At 26.4% G+C, this 23,446-nt stretch overlaps 5 protein-coding genes across 7 annotated transcripts; 2 read left to right on the forward strand and 3 right to left on the reverse strand.

The window, feature by feature from the left end:
• The first annotated feature begins 616 nt into the window (after positions 1 to 616).
• Positions 617 to 3,214, forward strand: LOC113555828 (TM2 domain-containing protein CG11103). 2 transcript variants are annotated; one of them, XM_026960386.1, is made up of 4 exons: positions 617 to 915; positions 1,033 to 1,120; positions 1,187 to 1,305; positions 2,918 to 3,214. In XM_026960386.1, exons 1-4 carry the CDS (start codon positions 731 to 733, stop codon positions 3,129 to 3,131), a joined length of 606 nt encoding a protein of 201 aa, XP_026816187.1. In that variant the 5' UTR covers positions 617 to 730; the 3' UTR covers positions 3,132 to 3,214. The 2 variants fall into 2 exon arrangements, with proteins under 2 accessions (XP_026816187.1, XP_026816189.1); XM_026960388.1 differs by lacking the exon at positions 2,918 to 3,214 and adding an exon at positions 2,200 to 2,352.
• Positions 3,175 to 6,348, reverse strand: LOC113555827 (nucleolar protein 9). Its single transcript, XM_026960385.1, has 10 exons — positions 6,179 to 6,348; positions 5,900 to 6,107; positions 5,103 to 5,332; positions 4,766 to 5,036; positions 4,499 to 4,679; positions 4,242 to 4,395; positions 3,963 to 4,091; positions 3,720 to 3,893; positions 3,515 to 3,658; positions 3,175 to 3,451 (listed from the first exon to the last, which is right to left on the reverse strand). Exons 2-10 carry the CDS (start codon positions 6,087 to 6,089, stop codon positions 3,188 to 3,190), a joined length of 1,737 nt encoding a protein of 578 aa, XP_026816186.1. The 5' UTR covers positions 6,090 to 6,107; positions 6,179 to 6,348; the 3' UTR covers positions 3,175 to 3,187.
• Positions 6,349 to 12,073: 5,725 nt separating this feature from the next.
• Positions 12,074 to 15,395, reverse strand: LOC113557335 (dolichyl-diphosphooligosaccharide--protein glycosyltransferase subunit 1). Its single transcript, XM_026962797.1, has 2 exons — positions 15,258 to 15,395; positions 12,074 to 14,008 (listed from the first exon to the last, which is right to left on the reverse strand). The coding sequence occupies exon 2, from the start codon at positions 13,934 to 13,936 to the stop codon at positions 12,128 to 12,130; it is 1,809 nt and encodes a 602-aa protein (XP_026818598.1). The 5' UTR covers positions 13,937 to 14,008; positions 15,258 to 15,395; the 3' UTR covers positions 12,074 to 12,127.
• Positions 14,016 to 15,398, reverse strand: LOC113557337 (protein FAM50 homolog). Its single transcript, XM_026962798.1, has 2 exons — positions 15,258 to 15,398; positions 14,016 to 15,191 (listed from the first exon to the last, which is right to left on the reverse strand). Exon 2 carries the CDS (start codon positions 15,137 to 15,139, stop codon positions 14,099 to 14,101), a length of 1,041 nt encoding a protein of 346 aa, XP_026818599.1. The 5' UTR covers positions 15,140 to 15,191; positions 15,258 to 15,398; the 3' UTR covers positions 14,016 to 14,098.
• Positions 15,399 to 15,682: 284 nt separating this feature from the next.
• LOC113556905 (TOM1-like protein 2) lies at positions 15,683 to 21,775 on the forward strand. 2 transcript variants are annotated; one of them, XM_026962125.1, is made up of 12 exons: positions 15,683 to 15,913; positions 17,270 to 17,439; positions 17,501 to 17,591; positions 17,658 to 17,848; positions 17,913 to 18,110; positions 18,404 to 18,528; positions 18,599 to 18,738; positions 19,202 to 19,322; positions 19,401 to 19,494; positions 19,669 to 19,695; positions 20,512 to 20,562; positions 21,430 to 21,775. In XM_026962125.1, exons 1-12 carry the CDS (start codon positions 15,853 to 15,855, stop codon positions 21,601 to 21,603), a joined length of 1,443 nt encoding a protein of 480 aa, XP_026817926.1. In that variant the 5' UTR covers positions 15,683 to 15,852; the 3' UTR covers positions 21,604 to 21,775. The 2 variants fall into 2 exon arrangements, with proteins under 2 accessions (XP_026817926.1, XP_026817927.1); XM_026962126.1 differs by lacking the exon at positions 19,669 to 19,695 and having other exon boundaries at positions 15,684 to 15,913.
• The last annotated feature ends 1,671 nt before the right edge of the window (positions 21,776 to 23,446 follow it).

Below are 23,446 nucleotides of genomic sequence, written 5' to 3' on the forward strand. Positions count from 1 at the left end.
ACAGGATCTGTAAAAAGAAATGGAAATGACCGACCCCGAACAAATGAGAACGACGCAGTCAGGCAGTCATTTAAAAATCATCAAAATGACGTTCCACACGAATACATGCGACCGCAATTTGGTTCTCTGACTAAAATTGTATTTAAAACTACATAAATTAAAATTTTCAATACTGCACAAAAATATGTGTAAACAAATTGTTCTTTTTATTTGTCTTCAAATCTATAATAGGAATATTTCGAATATTATAAGAAGGGTATTATGTTGTACCTGTGAAATGTGTAAAGTTACGAGTGTTACGACTCATTAATCATAATGATATTTCATAGAATAGATAATTTTAATTTCACGTTATTTAGTTCTTTATAATAATTAATAATTATAGTGTATATTTTGAGTTTCGTACCAAGTTACTAGGGTTGTCTTATTCTCAGTGGTAACATGGGCCATACTATTAACCACGGCTATAGATGCTACTATAGTATCTAGCCTAAGCCGTGCTATTAACTTATATATATATATATATCCACCTTGCTACGAACACTAACCATTGATAAAGAACCAACAATAATAGAACGATAGTGTTATCTCATATACATTTAAAAAATAAAAACAAATGCTTATGATTACATAAAATAATAATTTTGGAATTAGAACTAGGAAACGTGAAAGATTTAATGTGTCGTTTTTAATTATAACGTTGTATTGTTATTCGTAATGATCACTTATTATGACTGACAAGTATAGTTGGTTAATATTAGGATTTTTAGTGACAAATCTGTTATGTTGTCACGCGGCAATGAATACAAATCTGTCGAGAAACGACGGTGGAGGATTAAAAAACGATTCATTGTTGGAAAATGATCCAGAACTTAACTATGTTCCGTCTGGGCCGCTGGTCATGTGCTCTTTTTTGTAAATAATTTTGTGTATACTTACTAATATTTAGTTATAAATTATAGCTTTACAACATGTCAAATTAGACAAAAATTATATAATAATATTTACTAGTTTTTTAATATTAATATTTAGGCCAATGGAATTCATTGAATGTGAAGACTTAGTTGACTTAAAAGGAAACAAAACAAGAGATGATACCATGACCGGTGGCTGTTCTAAGGTACAACATTGTAAGGACTATAAAAATATAGACTATAACTATATGTATCGTAATTTTATATTTTAGTATGGCGGTAGTTATAGATATGAAGATGTAGAAAAAACAACAGTTCAATGCATGGTTTTACCTGGTATAGAATGTCACGGAAATAGGAAATTCAACAAGAAAGGATTTCCATGTGTGAAGTAAAAATGAATACTATATTTTTAATTGATTTATTCTTAATTTATGCGTAGTGTTGTTAGGCACGTATCTGGAACCTCATCTTGGGAGAGGCGATTAATTTTGTGTGTAGTCAGAGTACTCTTTATATAAAAAGGGTTGCTCATTATATGTAATTAATAATAAATATTAATAATTAGGAATGAGAAGTTATAGGACTTGCATATTTTTGTCTATGCCTTCTATTTATAGCTATAGGTGAGCTATAAATCCGTTTCATAACCTATCAAGTTCATTTTTGTTGTTATTTTGCATATTTGAGTACATTTTTAAAGAATAGCATATTAAACGTTAAAATATGCATATATAGTTAATATTCATCGTCATTATCAACAGCTTAACAGTCCATGAAGGACCTGCGCTGCTACTAGTAAGCCTCTCCATTTTTCTCTGTTCAACGTCCAGTCTAACGTTGCATACTCATCTATCAGTCTCATATCCTTTTCTACTGTGTCTTTCCATCTTGTCTTGGTCTTCCAAGTGGACGTTTCTTATTTATTTTTCGTATCAATACATTTTTTAATAAATCTCCATCAGCTCTCCACACATGTCCCAGCCACTCTAGACGGTTTCATCTTATATATGAGTATATTTGGTTTTCCATACAGGTCATACAGCTCTTCATTATGTCTTTTTTCATATATTTGATATATATTATCAAAGATTATACTTAAATTAAATATTTTAATCAAATATTATACTTAAATAAAAACACAAAAATATTCTCTCGGACAATTGTCGTCGATTACACGTTGACATTCTTAAAAAAGCTCTAGTTTTCCAATACAACATATGATAAATAAATAAAAATTAAATGCAAGTGATACAATATTTACAAAAATTTATAATTTTTTTAGATATACAGGTGTTGAAACAAGAAGTCGTCCATTAGTTGCTGACATTTTGACGTTGTTTATAAATTGTATTATATTTTATTATTTTGATTTTGATTTTTTGTACTTGATTTAATTTATTTTTTGATTTTTATTTATAATTAAAACTTTAAGTATATTTTTTGTTTTTTTGTGCATATTTTGAGAATTTTTTCACCTATAACTTCTCATCCCTACTTATAAGTTATAAGATACATACTAAGATAGACTATAATACGGGCTTTGGGGGGAGGGATCGCCCACAAATACGTACCTGAGTGTTGTACCTAAATTTAAAAGTTCAAATGTAAGGCATAGCAAATTTGCATTTATCATAGTTGACTGTGGATATTGTTAGTTTTAATATTAGAGTGAATTGAACTATAATCAGTCGAAGGTAAGACATTATATGTGCCTAAGTGTTGGTTTTTTTCTTGATATTTTCATTTTTAAGCAAGAAATGAGTATGTAAAATATTTCAAATTACAAATGCATATATCTAGATTAAAAACTAAAATATTGAAAAATCCAATAATTCTGATATTGTTCATTTTAATATTTAAAATAATTTAATGAATTATTGTGAATGTAAAATTTGATATGCTGCGCTTTTGTTAAATGGAGACATCACATAAAGGCACTCATCCTCTCAATAAAAGATGTGCTAAACAAAAACTAATTATTTTTATTAATATTATTACAGATATGGTGGCTATTATTTCCTAACTACTCTACTTTATTCAATCTTACTTGGATTCCTTGGTATGGACAGATTTTGTCTAGGACAAACTGGAACAGCTGTTGGAAAATTATTGACACTTGGTGGTGGTGGCGTCTGGTGGATACTGGATGTTATTTTGTTAGTTACTAATCAACTTTTGCCTGAAGATGGCAGTAATTGGAATATTTATGTTTAGTTGAGTAACTTTTTTTGTAACTTTCATAAAATAAAACTAATAATTGTATGAAAAATTTAACAATATTTATTGATTTCAAAAACTTTTACAGTCTGTAGTTTATCTTGATCTGCTTTTATCCATTCATCTCTTTTATGCCTGAACATACCCAAATTTAATTTGGATGCAATAATAGAACCAAATTGTGTGCTTAAAAGTTCAGATTCATGTTTTAAAAACTCATTCATTATCATAGTACGTTGTTTTGAATCAGCTATTTTCCAAATGCAATCAAAAGCACGTGAACCACTTTTTGATTTTGCTAATGTAGTATAATGGTCCTAATTGCAAATATATTTTTAAAAATAGTACTAAATATTATGAATGACAAATTATTAATTTACTTTTAATTTCCATATCAATTTTTCGCGACTTCTTTCCCCAATAAACGCACTTTCAAAATATGCATTTCCAATATAACTGCCTTTTACATTACAAAGCAAGTAAACAAGACGTTCAGTGTCTAAATTATTTAAATTATTTACCATCTGCAAAATAAATCAATTATAATACGTAGTTTTAAAACATATAAACCCCACAAAACTTTACTTTGATTGGTTTATTAAACTTCAATATATTTTGTACTATCATAGATCCATGGATATTAATTGGTGGTTCTTTACATGAATTATCAAAATTGTCAGTAACTTTTAACCCAAGAAGTATTAAAACAGTTACGCCATCTTCAGTTTCTTCTTTACATTTTAATGACTCGCATAATGTCTATTGAAAATTAAAAATGTACAAAAAAATTAAGCTAGTGAAGTTTGATTAATTTATTTCTATACTTACTTTAAAGAATAAAGCTTGTTTACACTTCAAACGTAAACAAGCATTAGACAATTCTAATAACACTCCAGTATAACCAAGATTGATAATTTGTGACATTTTTTCCTTTAATTGATCAAAAATTGTTTCAAACTAAAAATATAAATTATTACAATTTTAAATTTTGATCTAAGCAAACAAGTTATAATGAATATGAAATGGTTCTTTTGAGGCAACTGAATGTTAAAAATTGTGATAGGAGTAGTTCAACCCCTTAAATTTTTTCAGTAACTATGTTATTACTTTAGTGGCATCTACAGTAGTTGATAAAATTTTTTGCAAGGTGAAATTCCCATTATGATGAACTGCTAAGTTTGCAAGTTTATCATTGAAATATTTTTCATATAATAATTTATTCAATTTTTCTGGTGATTCAGAAATAATAACATCAAGAAGTCTGAAACAAAATTTTATAATAATGCATAATAGTATAAGTATAAGTATCTATCAAACTACTAACTTGTAACTACTATTAAGTTTAAAAATGAATTTAGAAGTACCTAGAAAATGAATTGTTTTCGAGAACCTGAGAAACATTATCAAAAGAGTTACTTTCATCACTTGGAAAACATTCGCTCATTATTTTTTCAACCAAGGCTTTATATCTTTTTTTAGATATGGGTGAAATTGATTTAAGTAATACTTGTAACAACCCGGAAGTAATATCAGTTGTAGGCATTTCTGAAAAATAAAAATTTAGAAAATAATTTAATGAAAACTAAATATGGTTAGTTGTAAGTGTAAATGTTATAATTTTTTATTTTCACCTGAAAATTGCTGAATATTTATTATACAGTCAGAATATTTTTTTAATAAATCTTTATGATCTTTATTTGTATCTATATTTTCGCCTTTTTGTTGTGAAGTTTTTGAATTCAAATATGGTTGACCACATAAGCAAGCAATACAACTGCGAACTATATGATTAGCATATGTATCCCATACAAATTCCTCCAAATTGTTAATTATAAATTTGCACAGCTTATTAATAAAATTGAAATAATTTTCTTTAGAAGTCTCAGATATGTCCTCAGTGACCTTTTATAAATAATAACGCATATATTTTAATAATTAGTTACTTAACTAATACAAAAACAACTATACCTTATATGCTCTATAAATTGCAACATGTAATAGTTGCTGGAGTACATGGCTAGCAAACTGGTCACAGCATATGGGTCGTAAATCGATTTCAAAGTGTTTAATCAAATTTAACACAGTCTGATCACTAGCTGCAGGTAGTAGGTCATCTACTACACGAGATACTACTTGATTACTACAATAATTCACTTCATTGCCATTTAATTGTTTAAATACATTATCCACAAAAATACCTGTAAATATTTTTTTAGACATTCATTATAATATTTTAAATGTTTAACAACAATAAAAAGTGCAAGCGCATACCCTGCATACTCCGTGCACACGCCTATCCTTTAATTTTAAAAATAGGCATGGATAATAATTATATTATTTTATATTTTAAAGACAAGCTGGAATAATGTGTTTTCACACTAAATTCGCAACAATACAAAAGATAATCGGGAAGGGACTGTTACAGGTACGTGCAATTACATGCCATCAATATATGTAATATTAGGAATAGTATAGGAATATATTCGAAGACCATATATTAGTAGTTTATATTAAATGTCGTAGAGATAAGCAGTTTTATCAAGAAGATCTAGTCTCCAGACCAAAAGGACTTTATCCGGTGCAATATTACAGAGCTAGTAGCAACACTTCTCAGCTACAACACTACTGTTATTTATTTTATTGTCATTTGGACTAAGAAGTATTTTTGATTAAATAAGTACTTAGAAAATTTGAGAAAACTGTGTAGAAATTGTTTAAACACAATTCACAGACCTGTAGAACTAGGTGTTCGCAACAATACTTACATTTATCGTCGCTGCTTTCAAATGTTTCTTTTGATACTTTAAGAATATTTAAGAAATATTGAAAATCTTCGTCTTGGATCTGGAAACCATGTCCAAACTTTCCACGTTTGGAGAATTTCACGGCTCGTTGGTAAGTCGACATACGTTTTGGTTTACGTTTAAAAGCTCCTCCAGACGATTGTGAATCCATAATTGATACAATATAAGTCTAAAATTACAGTAAAAAATAAAATAAAATTTTAAGTATTGAAATTTATAAAATAAGAACAAGTAACTCACAAAGACGAGATGTAATCTGTGAGGCGGAAATCTCGAGATTCAAGCTTAAGCATTTAAAGTTAAACTGAGGAGTTTGTCGTGTGATTACTACGATTTACTGATCTATGAACTGTAAGTTCAAAATAAATGTGGTTTGTCGGTCTGTGACTGAGTTTATGAAGCATGACAAAGTTGATAACTCCTGCATAGTAAGCTTCTATACCACTGATAAGAGATTGGTTAATACCATGATTAAATATAGAAAGATCTTAGATCATATACACAGATATATACTATTTATTTTATCTGTGATCATATACAATATGATCTAAGAGAAAGATACTATCTTTAATCTTAGATAAGGTCAAATAACTTTAATCGTTTAATCTATTTTTTAATTTTCTATGACTTAAGTACTTTACAATCTTTAAATGACAAAATATTTTGTCATGGTACTTTACTTTCTAACCACCCTTTGATTACAATATTTCTGATTAATGAGGCCAGATCTTAGATCTAAGAGCCAGAGGCACTACTAAGATCTCCCTTGTTGCCACAAAGGCGCTAGAGGTATTTTGAAGTTAGGAAGTTAAGAGTCGTAAACACCGGATACGCCATATAGGCGGTAATGTCTACTTTCTACTATTTAGTGGCTAGTGGAAATTATAAATTACAATATATAAACATATTGAACAGATATCCAATTTTTTATGTGTCTTGTAGTCTTGTTACTATTAGTTAGTTGTTTTTTAAAAATGCCAAACAAAATCTGTTAATACTTTCATTGTAACATCGGAGAAACTCTCCGTTTTTAATATCCTTAAAGAATTTAGAGTTGCCATCCGTCCCGATATATCGGTAGTCGGGACTGTCGTCTGTCATCGATATTGAACTCTATGTCCCGAAAAAAGGCCAACAAGTCCAAATTGAAACTGTGCATTGCAAATTTCGGTTTATTGCATACTCATATAAATTACTAGTTGCCATTCATAATTCGTCTGGGTTTTAACGGCAAAAATCTGATTTTTGTAATGTTGAATTGAGGAGGTATGATAATGTTTACTGCTTAGTATACTGTTGCATATAAAAACACTAAGTGATCATAATTTTTATAAAAATAATATACCGCCACTCCCCAGTATCAGATTCTCGACGATATCTATCCATAATAGATACATTTTCTAAGATCAAGGTTAATATCAATTGACAATTAGTAATTACTAGTTATATTAATTATTAATTTGCATTTCTAAATTTATTATAGGTAATTTAGTAACTATAGAAACTAAATGCTGAACAAATTTAGTTATATTATAGTCAATAGAATCATTGTTCGTTCAGTAAACATTGACACATTTTGTACAGTGATCAAATAACTAATATAAGCGATCACTAATCAGATATAATTAATTTGTATTATCTATTATTTTTATTTGATTTACTTTTCCGAACGTGTAATTACTACAATTAACTAAATATACGTATTATCTACTTAATTAAATTATTCATTTATTAATTATATAACCCCTGTAAAACAGTGGCGTTCTCAGGAATTTTCAATGGGGGGGGGGCTCTGAAAATTTACTAGAATACAAAAGTGGGGGGCTCTGCCAATAAAAATATTATATTGTGATACGCATATGAAATATTTAAATAAAATACGGTCAATGGAGGGGGGGTTCAAACCCCATGATCCTCCCCCCGTGAGTACGCCACTGCTGTAAAATATTGAGTGATAATTAAATGTTCAATTAATACAAAAAATGTATTTTTAATTGAATCAATACAATATTAAATAAGCAATAGTACCTATCTACTTTAAAACCAGGGGCTTATAAAGATCTTCAATGAGTAGTTGAAGAGAGATTACATACTTACATATAAAAATATATACATATGCATCAAAATATGTTGAATACAAAGATTTTATAATTTAGTTAACACTTATGGCTTATGCTAGCAATCTACCACCTAATATTTCGAAACGTATGCAATATTACGATTAACCTAAATTGTAATAACTAATTGGAAACTTGGTTTTAAAAAAAAATTCTATACACAAATTTTGAGAACCCATGGGTTACTGTAATTTTTTAGGCTTTGGGCGATACATTTATTATTCGTATTTTGTACACGTACCTATTTAATTTATCTTGTTTTGTTTGTCACGTTTCATTTATGGACATAATTGGGTATATTTGTATAATTCAGTTAAGTACCTACGAATTCATAAATGATGAGCCCTCGGGCTTTGTAAGTTGTAGAAAATTATTTTTTTTAAATTAATTCCACAAAAATGTATTTTCTAAAATGTAATACCAACTGTCAATGTTCAGACTTTAGTATATTCTTATCATTAAATTGTCAGTTGAATTTTGGTTATTTTTGTCATTCCATACCTCAGTGCTAATAATTTACCATCACAAAATATTAAAATAATAATAATAGAAAATTGTTTGAACGTCAGAAATATTTGATACCTAGTAACTAATTTAAACTCTTTTATGATAAAATGTTATAAAAATATAAATTATAGAAATTGGTCATTTTTTATTTAATTTTAATTATATAAAATAAATTGTTAAATTATTAAATAGTTATTTTCCATTTTTATAATTTTATGGAAGACTGAAAATTAATTATTTAAATTTAAATTTATATAATGAAATCCTTAAGTATTTTTAATATTTTAATATAGTATAATTTTGTTATGTTGTTTAATTTATTGTCTTTTTATTGACCTTAATTTACTAAGCCAAGTAACTAAATTGCATTTATAATATATGAAATTATGTACAAATATTTAATGAATTTTGAGATAGGTGTTTTGGTATTTAACACTTTTAACATATAAATATTTTTTTATCATTAACATTCCCCCCTCTCTATGTAGAATTTTTCTAAAACATTTTTTTGACTTGAGGGCCCAAAAAAAAATGTGCACTTGGCCCTAATTTTATTAATAATAAAATAGGTAGGGTAAAAAAAGAATTAAGTCCAGGTTAGTATGAATTGACGTTGTAACAACCAATGGTTTTTTGTAATTGTTCATCAATCATAGTTTTAATACTATATAGTAGCTATAAATAATAATAAAAAAACAATTTTGCGCCTTGTGAAAAGAGTTATCAATGCTTAGACGTTTAACCAACCACATAATATTATTAATATTATTCTATGGTTAAATAATATTTAAAAACTTTAATTGTGGAATAGAGCACTACCCTTAGAATAGGTATTTCTGATTGACACTACGAAAATCGACAGATCATGTGTTATCAATTAGTTTTTTTTAAACAAAATTCTATATTTATACATCTGTTAGAAATTTACAATATAGAACATTAAGCATAAGTGATAACATAACAAATAAAAAAAAATAAAATAAAACAGGCAGAAGTGACAGGGGGAAGAGGCCTTCCATTGAAGGTACTTCGACTTGATATTAACTTAAGGTTTTATCCTAGACATAATGATGGTAGTACAGTAAATACATAAAAGTTAAAGTTACAACATTATAAGTAATTAAGATCATAACTGAGGTGAAACATAATTTATTTATTATTTAGATAATTAGTTAAGTCGGTCACGACACCATTGTCTTTTTAGCCTTTTGTAGGGATTACCTGGAATAGTTGCAGATGAGAGCTGAGCGATTAGGGGGTTAGGATGATGAGTTAGTTTGTTATTGAATCGATTATAGTGGATTTTGGCTAATTCAGTAACAGTAGATAGATTGAAGTCGGAGTGAAGAGTATTGTTGGAGACATAGTATGGAGCTTTAGAAATGACACGAAAGACTTTAGATTGAAATCTTTGCATACGGTTAGTATTTGATACTTTGGCTGAACCCCATAGTTGTAAACCGTAGGACCAAATGGGTCTGAATAGTAGTTTATATAGTAGTAATTTATTAGGTATTTTTATATTTTTAGAAGTTAAGAACGGTCGAAGGAATCGAAAACGATCATTAAGTGTTCTGGTTTTGCTCGGCGGTCAATGTTGACAATTAAATAGTTATTCATATTTTTAATTACCTATTAGCCATTAGGCATATTCAATTACATAATTAAAATAGTATGTTAATTACAAATAAAAAATTACCATTGCTATTGGCCATTTGAGATCTTGGCATCCTCCCATATTTGGCTCAACTTCCATCCCTGCACACCATGAATTATGGCTTATACATATAATTAATAGCTCATACTAAGAGAGAATCTTAATTTATGAATTTATGATTAATAGTCAGTGGCGCTACTAGGGGGGGGGGGGTGCAAAAATTTCTTTAGCACCTCTTGTTTTTTTATACCAAACTATTATTATTTTAGTGAAATACCATCAATTGGTAAACTGACATTAGTTTTAGCATCCCACGTTTTAGAGGTCTAGGTGTGCTATAGCTATGCCAATCTGAGGACATTCTGGTATCTGGTAATGATAATTTTTGTATGTATTGATGGAAATCAAGAGTAGGGGCTTACTGAGCTTAGCCCACTTTTAAACAATTGAAAAAATAAATTAAATTTACGAATCTTGTCAATAAAATATGACGGTAGTACCGGATACTGATAGTAGGTAGATAGTTGGAAAATTTTTAATAAAAATATGAGAATAATTTAACTGAAAAAATTCTGATTTTCCACCATTAACTTTATAATATATTATAAAATCAATAGTTTTTACGTAGTTTTTTTGAACGACTCCTCACGAATTATGACACTAACACTAACATTCACTAAAAATTCATTTAAAAACGTAGAAAATCTTACCGCTAGTCATCAGGCCCGTTGCAATCATAGTATTAAACCTTTAGGCACCAGTAAAAACATTAGAATCTTAAAATACAAAATAATTTTTTATAATTCATGATTTTAAATACCGATTTTCCAAAAGATTAAAATAACAAATAAACTTAATCATTAATCCGTTTTGAAATTAAAGGTAATGGTGTATCTTCGAGTAGTTCGAGTGAATTAAATGAACCAATACAATGTTTTTTCATTCGAAAAGTAAACTTATAATACTCCTCTGCCTCATAATTCCTCAATAATAACTTTAACATAGTTCCTTTTTAACTATCATGTTATTATAAAATTATACATGTATACATTTGTATTAAATTCTGAGCTATAAATGTATTGGTTTAACAATTTTTTTTTTTATAGTTCCAATCTTCAACTTTCAGGATGGGCGGGTATTTATTTAAAAGATAAGAAAAGGAAAATGCATGTGATAGTGTGATACAAATAAAACAAAAAAAAGAAGACAACAATAAATCGAAAAAAAATATATATAATAATAATAATTATAATAGTGGTTTAAAAACACTTATGATTTTAATGAAAACTAAGAGAACTACTAGTTAAACAATCTTATTTTTTGTTTAATAATAATGCAAATGTTTACATACTAAATGTGTTGGATATAATTTTATTTACTAATATAACTTATTTTATCATCTCATTTATGATTCTAGAATGATTTAATGGAATATAAGCAAATAATCAGTCAACAGAAAAATATTACCTACTTATTACTCTTTAATTAAATAATTATTGAAAATTACAATTTATTAAACAAACACTATTTATTCAATTTTATTATATGTATACCTAAATGCAAAGGAATTTAGTTATAAATTCCAAATAATTGTAACCCAAGTAATTAAAATGTAAATTCAAATATTAGATTTGTACATAAATAATAAATATATATTACATTATTACTGCATTATTTTATAATTCAAATTTATTTTTATATAGATAAATAAAATGTGTTCATTTTGTATTTAAGTAGATATAATTTTAAAACCAATAAAATATTACAAACAAAAGTGTAGCAAGAAATATACTTAGTATTTTTGACAGTGATTTAAAATTTATTTTGTTATTATATAAACCTGGTTTTTAGAAATTTAAAAAAAAAAAAACAATTTTATGACTTGATATATGCAAAATCAGAACTTTACTAATTCAACGATTTTAGTAATTGATTGATTTTTTCTTGACATTCGTCTTTTTTTTGTTTGAGACCACTATCCAAATCAACAAACTGATTTCTTCCAACCTTACCCGTTATAAGTTTATCAATATATAAAGACTGCGTCTGTCCAAAAAGTTCTTTTAAATTTTTTTCTGCCTTTTGAACCTCATTAAATTTATCCGATAGTTCTGATGATTCATTTTTTAACTTAGTAGTTAATTCATTGATGCTAGTCGACTCATTTTTGTAATCAGCTTGAATTTGTTTTGATGCAGTATTATATGCACCAATATCTTTGGAATGTTTTAATTTATTCAAAGTCTCATCCCAAGAACTATAAATGGAAGCTCTTCGTTCAAAATGATGCATAATTGCACTCATTATTCCAGATATACGTTGACGTGTTTCACTTTGTCCATCCTTGGCTATTGAAAAGTCCAAACGAACCCAAATAATTACAGTCAAAAATAAAATATAAATGGCAACAATTACAATCAACGGTTCATGGAACATAAAGACTTTAGGGAATTTGTATTTTAGTTCAAAATCACTAATATGACTTTCTACAACATTTGACATTTGCAATTGTATAGTTGGCCTGCCAATGGTATCCAAGTATGTATAGTGCAAGCCATCTGGTAAACGTACAATTGGATGTGTTGTTTTTAGATCTAAGTCTACTGATCCTTCAGGAAGAATAATACGTACTGTTACATCTTCAATTATCATATTATCATATAAATGATCAATAAGTCGCATTTTTAAAAAATAATCTTCACCATTGTTGTACAGATATTCGTAAGCGGGTACATTATAACCAATTGTATAATGAGTTTTCCAACCCCCAAATAGAGGGAATCTTGGTCGAATATCCAACTCAACAGAGTCTAAAAGTGTCCTTTGATTTGATGTTGATATGTTACCAATGACATCTCTATAATAAACACTAGTTGCTGAAGCTGGAAGGTACATTTTGAACGATTTAACACTAGATATTCCACTATTAGTTTCACGTTGGTAATCATAACGAGAAAATGAACCTTTTAATTTAGCACCATGATGAACAAGGTCAATGACTTCAGTAACAGCAACATTTCCCCAATGAGATAATTCAATAGTTCTAGTTAATTTGGTAGCTTTTAAAAATGGAGTATTATTATCATAATGTAAACTAATTTGAGAGTATGCAAATGGTTCTAATGAACCAAAGGGCCCATAAACGATATCTCCAGAGCTCAATGATACTGGGTTGATATTGGTGTAATCTTCTATCCGTCTTGTTCCAGTTTGGAATTTAACAGAAGACTTAAGACTTTTGTATGGTGAATACAAATAAGCATTTCCATAAAACATCATCAACTGTCTATCTTTTTGAGTTATTTCTTCAGGATGGGGATACAAAGCATTAATTAAAACATATTCGACTACAAGTGGTGCTCGGCCTTTTGATCGCAATGGTCGAGATACATTAAAATCAATTTGATAAAACTGTTTATCTTCGTGTCCAGGTAATGTCACTGGTTTAACATTTAAACTCAAGCGATTGGATTCAAATACTTGATGAGCCGAAATGAATGAAATGTGGCTTTTAATTGAAGGTTCAAATGCATACAAAATAGAGTTCACTGGCTTGTCATCATTATTTTCCAAAGAAAGACGACATTCTCCTTTAACTAATTGGGTGCTTAAATCTACTAAGCATTCTGCATTATTTATAAATATTTTAGGATTCACTTCAATTGAAAAAGTAGTAGAAATAGTAATTGCCACTAAAAATAGGTGGAGCAAAATCATTTTTTACAAACCTGAGACCAAATTTTCTAGTTGCAAAAATCTTGTATTTGTATTTTATTCGGATTTTAAAACCTGAAACATCAAAACAAAGAAGCCATTTGATAAAACTGGTTAATTTTTGTATTTACATATTTTATATTACAAATTATTTTAATTCAATTTTTAGTTTTTTTGTGTTGCTTCATGTTTCTGTGTTTTGTCTTTAATTGTATACTTGGCAAATGTCTTTAAAGGATCAAATGGTTCCCATCGACTAGCAGGAAAAATATGTTTGTTCCTTTCATACCAATTTCTTAGCAATACCTTGCCTGCATGCGAGTCTTCTTTCTCTAAACTTGCATCACTAACCATTCGAATATCATCATGTACACCGAACGTGAATAGTGGACCACTTTTACCTCTTGCTTTAGCAACAATAAAATCATAAAATGAATAATGGTGTGGTAATATCAGATCTTCTTTAACATACATTAATTGGTCAGCCATTATAGTTTTGAGCTCTCCAAATTCTCGACGTAATTGTTCCAGTGCTTTTTGTAAAAATTGATAAATTGTATTACCTTTTTTCATAACAATTGTACGTCTATGACCTGAACCATCCCAGTAACTAAACGTAATACTAATTTCTTCTTCTTTTAAGCATTTTTGTTTATCAGTCCATTCTTGTCTTAATGTTTCTCTTAAACAATTTTCTTCAGATTCTCTATCACGATCTGGTAAAAAACTAGTATCAACATCAGGGTTTTTTTTTATTTTTTTAGGTAAAGGTTGAAAATTAGGTTCTTCTTCTGCCTCTTCTATATCCTCTTCAACTTCACTTTCTTCAGACATATCTTCAATAAATGACAATGCTTTTATCTTTTGTTGCTGTCTTCTTTTTTCTTCTAATTTTGCCGCTAACTGTCTTTGCTTTTCAAATTCCACTTCTTTTTCTTTTTGTACTAATCTCTTAGCTCTTTCTTGGACAACTGTCTCTTGTTTAGCTTTCATTTCATCGAGAGTCACCAAACCAATAGTGGAGCTCTTGAGTTGTGCTTCTAACGAGTCATAATGTTTGGCAAACTTATTTTCAATATTTGAAAGTTTCATTTCTTCTTCGATTTTTTTCTTACGTAACTCAATTTCGGCTTGAGCAAGCTCCCGTTTCTTCATCAATTGCATAGCACGGCCAGCTTCACTAGCGGCTCCTTTATAGTGTGCCATTTTGATGTGTTTTTTTTATAGCGTTTACAATTTTAACACGTAATGCTCACAACTAGCAACAACAAAACAACCTTAAACTTTAAAATTAGGGAATTTAGACAAAAATATTTCTACTTACATGTAAAACGAGTAGTTTGAACCCAATTGTTATACTTCTAAATACTAAATGAAAATCATTTTTCAAATATTTGTTCAGATCTCGGTGTAAAAAAATATACACGCATTAAATTGTGTATACCGTAGAGGAACACACTCAAACTCAATAACAAACAGAAAAATAGCAGATTGCCATTTGTCAAAATGCCGAATCTGAGAACGTCATTAAGTTTGAAGTTACAAACGAGTAACGTCCGACGCCGCTGATTCACTGGCATTAGAATTGATGTTGGAAACACTGCTGTTGTCACTTGAATAAATAACCATTACAGATATATACTATTTATAAATAGTATATATCTGTGATAACCATAAACGTATATGAAAATAACACACATTTTAAGAACCAATTCTAATTACGTAATATTTTGTTTTGGTTGAACAAAATTTGTTAATGTTTATCTATAGTCTAAACATCATAGTACCAAAATTACATTAGTACAGTATCTATTGGCTATTACTATTTCGACTTATAAATTGGATTTATTGAGCGTATTTTGTTCTATTATAATACCTATTATTATTTTGCTTAAACGTATACCTTATATAAAAAAAGAATGGCTACGATATTTGGTGTATCGTTGAATCCTTTTTCAACGCCTGTGGGTGAAAAAATTGGTGAGTTTCTGTTTTAATTCACAGTGCTTTAACCATATTGATATTTTTACAAATGATCCGATTTAAAAAATAAATTACACCGTCACACCTACGCTAAATGTATACGAATAGTTTTCAGTGTCTTATAATGTTAAGACTAATCATCTAGATCTTTTTATACTTTTGAATTTTTGATTATTCAGAATAATATTTAAAAGTACCTACATTATATTAATTATAATGAGTGTATATATTATTATTAAAACAATTGTACAATTGTATGTTAATATTTTGTGTGTATGCAACTTGGATTACTAATATAAAAACAAAGATTAACCATTTTATATTTATATCCTTCTGTTATTACATTTAGAACAGCAACAATACAAATCATTTATTTTGTGTTTTTTGATGTGCTTTTAAATTGCCATATAACTAATGCCTTGTTATATGAAGCACTATTAATGTTGTTTAACATTAATTATGTTTATACAACATACCTAAATATTAAAAATAGCTAGTTAGTTTGTATATTTATTCATTTAACTATCTAATTAATAATGAATCTAGAAAAAAAAACATTAAATGTATTTTTACTTAAAATTGATACATTATTTTATAGTTAATTATCAAATTTAAACATTAAAAATATAGATTTTAATTCATGAAAAGTACTACCATAATAATGAAGTAATCCTGATTTAATTTTCTGTTATTGTGATTATTGACAATAAAACCTTAAAATTGAAATTTGATATACCTAATGCTGAAATAAATTATAATTTTTTCTTTATATACTTTTAAAGTTTTAACATTGTTGTTATTTAGTGTGTTATTTTTTTATCTGACATTTTTTTTAATGTAATTTTTACCGATTACCATGAATAGGTAATGCATAATACAGAAATTTTGATTAGATGATGTTATACACATATGTATTGTCTGTCTTACTAATGCATAATTTCTTTAATTGTTTAAATGCCCATAACTTGGTTAAAAATTAAAAATCTATTGGGTTTCTTAAATTATTGTCTTGCCTTTAAATTTGATAATATTTCAATTCACTCTAATATTAAAAATAATTGAGTGAAATTAATTTTTCTAAATGTTGAATTGTCCATGTTATGCATTAGTAAAACAGAGACAACAGATCCAGGTATGACTTTGTCTTAATCAACTGTTAATATTGTTTTTAACTTTTAACAAACATTAGACCTAACTTATTTTAAGATATTAAAAACAAGAAAAAACATAATTTTTATATATCTTTATAATTATAATTATTATTTCTATAGTATTTAAAAATTATTAATCAATTTTTTAAGAATATCATTAAATTACAATTATTATAATATTATATTCAATTTTTATCAATAGAATTAGCAACTGACGGGGGCTTGGCTTCTGAAAACTGGTCACTTAATATGGAAATTTGTGATATGATTAATGAAAAAGAAGAAGGCCCTAAAGATGCTGTTAAAGCAATTCGTAAAAGATTGCTTCAAAATGCAGGCAAAAATCATAAAATTATTATGTATACCTTAACAGTAAGTATTATAATTAATTATGGATTAATTATTATTAAATACATTATTTTATTAATTAAAGGTTTTGGAAACATGTGTAAAAAATTGTGGTAAAAAATTTCACATTTTAGTTTGTAACAAAGAATTTTCTCAAGATTTAATTAAACTAATTGGTAAGTAAACTATTTAAATACTGTTTTTATAAATTGTTTATTTACATAATATGTGGTTTAATTTAGGTCCAAAAAATGATCCACCAACTATTGTTCAAGAAAAAGTCTTAAGTCTTATTCAAAGTTGGGCAGATGCATTTAAAAATCAACCTGATCTACAAGGAGTTTACCATGTGTATAGAGAACTTCGTCAAAAAGGAATCGAATTTCCTATGACAAATCTTGATACTATGGCCCCAATACATACACCACATAAAGTAAGTCTTAAACATATAAAATTAATTGTTTATTGTCTATAATCTATATTATACTTTTTCGTAGAGTTATTCTGAAGAGCATAAACCAGTAGTTAGTTCACATTCAAATGATCAATCAAATAGCCAGCCAAACAGACCTGATCAATTTTATAAACTTAATTCAGACTTGGAGTTAGTTCGTGGTAATATGACTGTGTTAAATGAAATGCTCTCAGAATTAGTACCAGGAAAAGAAGATGCATCAGATGTTCAACTTTTAACTGTAAGTAGATTAAAAATTAATATACATACAATTATTAAGAATATCTACATTAAGAGGATGTAACATGACACATGAGCATGTGGTCTTTATCTTGGAAACAGTAAATTTGTATTCAGCTAATTTAATTTTGTGTCTTAAGCTTAAATATTCTCTTTTAAATAATTGTATTATCATTAGAATCTAATAACAATAAAAATAATTAATACAAACTAGAAGTTTTTAAACAGAATTATTTAATTTTTATTATGATTATTAAATATTGAAAATATTTTATAAAAATATTGTATTTTTAGGATTTATATACCACATGTAAAGCAATGCAAGAAAGAATTGTTGAACTCCTGGCTAAATTATCAGATGGTGAACTTACTGAACAGCTATTATTAGTCAATGATGATTTAAACAATCTTTTTCTGCGGTTAGTTTTAACATTACCAAACATTTAAGAAGCATTACATATATTTTCAAGTTTATGTTTTGTAAAATAGATATAGCAGATATGAAAAGAATAGAGAAGCAAGATGTAGTACTACCTCTGTAGATGGTTCTTCTATAAAAACAACTGATTTACTTCAAGGTTTTATAGACGAGCCAATTGCTACAACTTCGAATCAATTTTCAAAACTAAGTAATTATACAAATTTTTATTGTAACACCATAAGTCCATCATAAAAATTAAATCCTAATATTAGTTATTACTAATTTATACTAATATATTTACCACTTTTTTATAGTCAGTTACATAATAAAAGTGTCTTTGATTCAGTAGCAATAAAATAAAGGTATAGATTATATAACACGTTTTTAAATGCAATGCTGCTATAACTTTCTGGGCTAATTGGGTGATATTTTGTCAAAAAAATATATTTTTTATTTACTACATTAACTTTATTTAAAGACATTTGGTAGAATAAATACTTGAGTACTTACAAACATTTTTTTTATTCCAAAATATAAAGATATTTTATGCACGTCAAATGATAATGCAACACATTAGCTTTTTTTGTATTTTCCTTAATGTAAAATATAATTTATTAGCTAGTAATGATTTATAAAATATACATTTTTTTAAGTTTATTTTTTAATCTTAGGTGTTAATAATGAAAAGCCTAAACAAAATCCACCTGCAGATTTGTTAACTAGTATTCACACAGATGACTTTGATATGTTTGCTCAGTCTCGATCAGCATCATATGAAAACACAAAAGTTGGGTAATAAAAATATTTGAAGATTAAACTAATATTTTATTTCTGGTCATAGAAATTAAAGTAATATTATGAAATATTTAGTGGAAGTAGTTATGATGCCAATTTAAAGCCAGATCAAGTTAACAGTTTAGCTTCTTTGACTCAAGCTCGATCACAAAACGTGACAACAAAAGATGTAAGTATCTATTTTAAATGTCTTTGTATTATAATAATATAATCCAAATATATATATATTTTAATATACAATTAATAGATTATTTATTCTTTATAATTTAAATCACGTTTGTATAAAGCAATTGTTATTATGTTTGTAATACTTGTGTGTGTATTGTGTGGGTTCTGACCTTAGGATTGTGCTCATGAAGATGTCATCAGGGTAAGAGTATATTGTTTATAAAATGAAATTAAACCCTGATAATGATTTTTAACATTACTTGCTTGACATATTATATCAGTAATTTTGTCTGACTATCTCAATTTATATGTAATGCAAAAATTAAAACAATTTTTATCATTATTTTATGGTTATGCATCATATATTTTTGTATTTATACTTACAGTATTAATTTAAATGCATGCTAATTTTTTTTATCAATTTTTAGTTAAATTTGTGTTTTTCAGTTCTAATTAACAAACACCAAATGCTACCAATGCAATAAAATCTTAAAAATATAAAATACATTTGATCAATGATAATTAAAGTTATCATAAAATATTTATGTTCCACAAAATATAATATCATTTAATAATATAGTTTATGCAATTAATTATACTTTTTATAAATAAAAACAATACATAATAATATTTTCTATAATCAAATTTGAGCACTTGTCTAAAAACTATGCTTCTAATTCGAGTATTTGTGCACCTACTAATTAATAGTGTTATAAATAATTTATAGTTGATACACTTTATTTTTATATATTATATATCCATTACAAAAAAATTATTGCATATATTTGTATTATTATATCTATACATTTTCTTACTTAATACATTCTTCATTTTATTGCAAATTTATAAACTTATTTAAATGTTTAATATAATTACATTACAATTACATAAAGCTTCTTTTTAACTGTTTATTATTTGTAAAATGTTATAATTAATAATTATAACTATTTCTAACAATTCATTTCATAAATATTATGTATGTTTATTATATTATAAAAATATGTTTTTCATATTTCAGATGCATAGTGAACAGGATTTTGATGAAATAGCAGCTTGGCTTAGTGAAAATGTAAGTAAATAAGTAATAAATATTTATTAATATTACATTTGTTCATAAATTTGATAAAATATTGTTAAATAATTTGAAAAATGTTAGTTTTATTGGATAAAGTTTTAACTATGAATACTTATTGTGCAGTTTTTTGTACTTTGTACTTTATAATTATAATTTATTGAAATAAAATTGACGTTCGGTATATTTATTTAAGTTTAATTTGTGTTTAATTTTGTTCATAAAAATATATTATAATTCCTTTTTAATAGTTTGATTTAGCTTTTAACATAACAGCCCTGCACTTTTGTCTTTAAAATATATTAAAATAGTCTTTATCTTAGTCCAAAAAAATGAAACTGCAAATTAATAGTTTTTTTATCCAATATCAATGTATTTAACCAGTCGTTAGTCGCGCTATGGTCAAAATGACCGCAATTTTTTATATCTTTAATAAAATCTTAAATTTTATATTTCAATCATTGATACTCAGTATACCTTTTAAAAATGTTATTAAAAATAATATAGTTATATCCTAAGTACAATTAATTCCTTGTATATTGATTAAACTAAGATAAGAGTGAGATATCATAAAACTACTATATTACTTTTTTTTAAATTAGGTACCCATTTTACATATAAGGAAGTAACTTTCAGTTAAACTTTTTTTTATAAATAAAATTATAAGTTATTAAAATTGTATAAAAATTGTTAAAAATGTATGAAACAACGTTTTTTTTTATAATTATATACTTGAAAATTGTAACGCGGTTGAAAAGACTGCCGTGCGACTAACGGCATAATGTAAACCAGCGCGACTAACGCCGGGTTAAGTATTGTTTGCTAATATTTCTTTAAATGGTTACTTTTATTTTTATTTTTTAGCCTGGAAGTTCTACAAAAACTGGAAATGAAGTGGAAGAATCTTTATCAAGCAGTGAATTTGAGAGATTCCTTGCAGAAAGAGCAGCAGCTGCTGAAAATTTACCTACAGGAAACAATGAAAATGAATCAAGACGTAACAAAGAAAAACAAGGTGATACTATGTTTGCTTTGTAAGGGGTTATAATTTAATTTTGAAATATTTAATTTCTTAGTCATTAATTGAATATTAATCATAAACTTGTTAAGGCGTTTATCCATATTATTGAGTTTATTCTAAATTAAGAGAAAACATAATATTTTGTAGTGCATCGTCCAAATCAGTTGTTCAATTTTTACTTTCAAAATAATTACTTATTTTAAAGACTATATAGATATTTATTCAATAATATTGTTCCTTATGGATTACAAAACATATTTTATCAGCGCTTATATTTCAATTGGAATGAATATATATATAAGTACAATATTAAGAAAAGGTTGTAACTGTAATTTTTTTTCAAATTCCTTGTGTAAATCAAAATATTAAGAATAATGTTAATTTTTTTATGATATGCAATTATTTTTTATAAATTTTATCAAATTGTTAATTGTTAACTACAATAACAGATATACAATCTCATTCCACTGTTCCATTGTAGAATATAAGTGATCAGATTGACAATATTGTTTTAACATAGCATTATTCCAATAGATTAATTTTTTAAATTATTATCATTGTCATAAAATTAATAATAGTAAGTTTAGTTTCTGTGCTATGAATAATTTTTCTTTAAGCTTCATAAACAATAATTATTATCGCGCTAAAATATTTCAACATTCTTAGATGTTTAGTGATTTGGTTGTATGTTGTTATTTGTTGAAATATTTACAATTTATTTATTAAAAACTTACCTCTCTTATCTTTACATACCTATGAATTCCAATTGTTATTTTTATTTAAAAATATATTTGTTGTTGATTTTATTTTATTTTTAAAAATTTACCAGTTAACCTTGTACCACTTGTATGCACTTTTTAATTTAAATGTTTTATTTGTTTAAAATGTATAAGTCATATTATATTTACCTATAGTATATTAAGTATTGTGTTGCACCATATACACTTTATTGATATGGGGATTATTAACTTATTTTGGAACTAAATATAATTTAGGTATTAATTTAATAATATACTATAAATGTAATTATTTTATTGTGTTTATTGTGCCACCGTGATTTTATAAAATTGTGCAAATGCTTTGTACTCTTTGTTTTAAATGTTTTAATTTCTTAGAACTTTGGGTTAATTAAAATTTTTGCATAATGATAATTCAAACTATCTTGATTCTTGAGCAAATACCAATTTTTCATTTGTAATATTATATATTATTAATACTCGATAATTTTATTGTAATACACTGTGAATTTTTGTTTAGAGAATCTAATGGTATTGTTGCATTAGATATTATTCCATTATTCAATAGTACAAATTACAAAACATTGTTTTTTGATTCTAAATTTAGAAATGTTCATTATTGTCTGGAATGCTAAGTAGTATTTATCATTGTAATTAATTTGAGCCTTAAACAATATAGAAAATTAATATACAATTTTCAATTATGATTTATAATAATAGTGCATTCTGACTACCGTTCATATTAGTAATTACTAATTTATTTAAAGTACTAATAAATATCTTTGTTAAAGTCATGTACTTATATTGTTACATTCAATTGTCTCCTTTTTACTGGAAGATTCTTTTAATTTTTTAAGTCCTTCTGACCTTGAAAATTTAATATTTATATTAATTATAAACATTAATATCATATTTTCTATTAACGTATTATGTATACATTAATTGATAAATATACATATCATATTTTTTAATCCTAGATAAAATGAATGATGATATATTAATATTTATTGTATTATATTTTATAATTTATGTCATAAATAGTATATGATAGATAGTGAAAAGTTATTTTTATATAATATTCAGATTATTAAAACACAATAATATGGTCCTCGTGTGAATTATA

The sequence above is a fragment of the Rhopalosiphum maidis genome, chromosome 4, assembly GCF_003676215.2.
Source record: "Rhopalosiphum maidis isolate BTI-1 chromosome 4, ASM367621v3, whole genome shotgun sequence".
In the NCBI taxonomy this organism is placed as follows: Eukaryota; Metazoa; Arthropoda; class Insecta; order Hemiptera; family Aphididae; genus Rhopalosiphum; species Rhopalosiphum maidis.

Excerpts from the sequence above, each read along its gene's own strand:
- LOC113555828 (XM_026960386.1), top strand. The coding sequence starts at position 731 with ATGACTGACAAGTATAGTTGGTTAATATTAGGATTTTTAGTGACAAAT. Across the intron at positions 1,121-1,186 it reads TGACCGGTGGCTGTTCTAAG|TATGGCGGTAGTTATAGATA; the intron begins GTACAACATTGT and ends TTTATATTTTAG. Across the intron at positions 1,306-2,917 it reads AAAGGATTTCCATGTGTGAA|ATATGGTGGCTATTATTTCC; the intron begins GTAAAAATGAAT and ends ATATTATTACAG.
- LOC113555827 (XM_026960385.1), bottom strand. The coding sequence starts at position 6,089 with ATGGATTCACAATCGTCTGGAGGAGCTTTTAAACGTAAACCAAAACGT. Across the intron at positions 3,659-3,719 it reads AGTTTAATAAACCAATCAAA|ATGGTAAATAATTTAAATAA; the intron begins GTAAAGTTTTGT and ends TTTATTTTGCAG. Across the intron at positions 3,452-3,514 it reads AATTGATATGGAAATTAAAA|GACCATTATACTACATTAGC; the intron begins GTAAATTAATAA and ends ATTTGCAATTAG.
- LOC113557335 (XM_026962797.1), bottom strand. The coding sequence starts at position 13,936 with ATGATTTTGCTCCACCTATTTTTAGTGGCAATTACTATTTCTACTACT.
- LOC113557337 (XM_026962798.1), bottom strand. The coding sequence starts at position 15,139 with ATGGCACACTATAAAGGAGCCGCTAGTGAAGCTGGCCGTGCTATGCAA.
- LOC113556905 (XM_026962125.1), top strand. The coding sequence starts at position 15,853 with ATGGCTACGATATTTGGTGTATCGTTGAATCCTTTTTCAACGCCTGTG. Across the intron at positions 17,440-17,500 it reads TTATTATGTATACCTTAACA|GTTTTGGAAACATGTGTAAA; the intron begins GTAAGTATTATA and ends TATTAATTAAAG. Across the intron at positions 19,696-20,511 it reads CTCATGAAGATGTCATCAGG|ATGCATAGTGAACAGGATTT; the intron begins GTAAGAGTATAT and ends TTCATATTTCAG.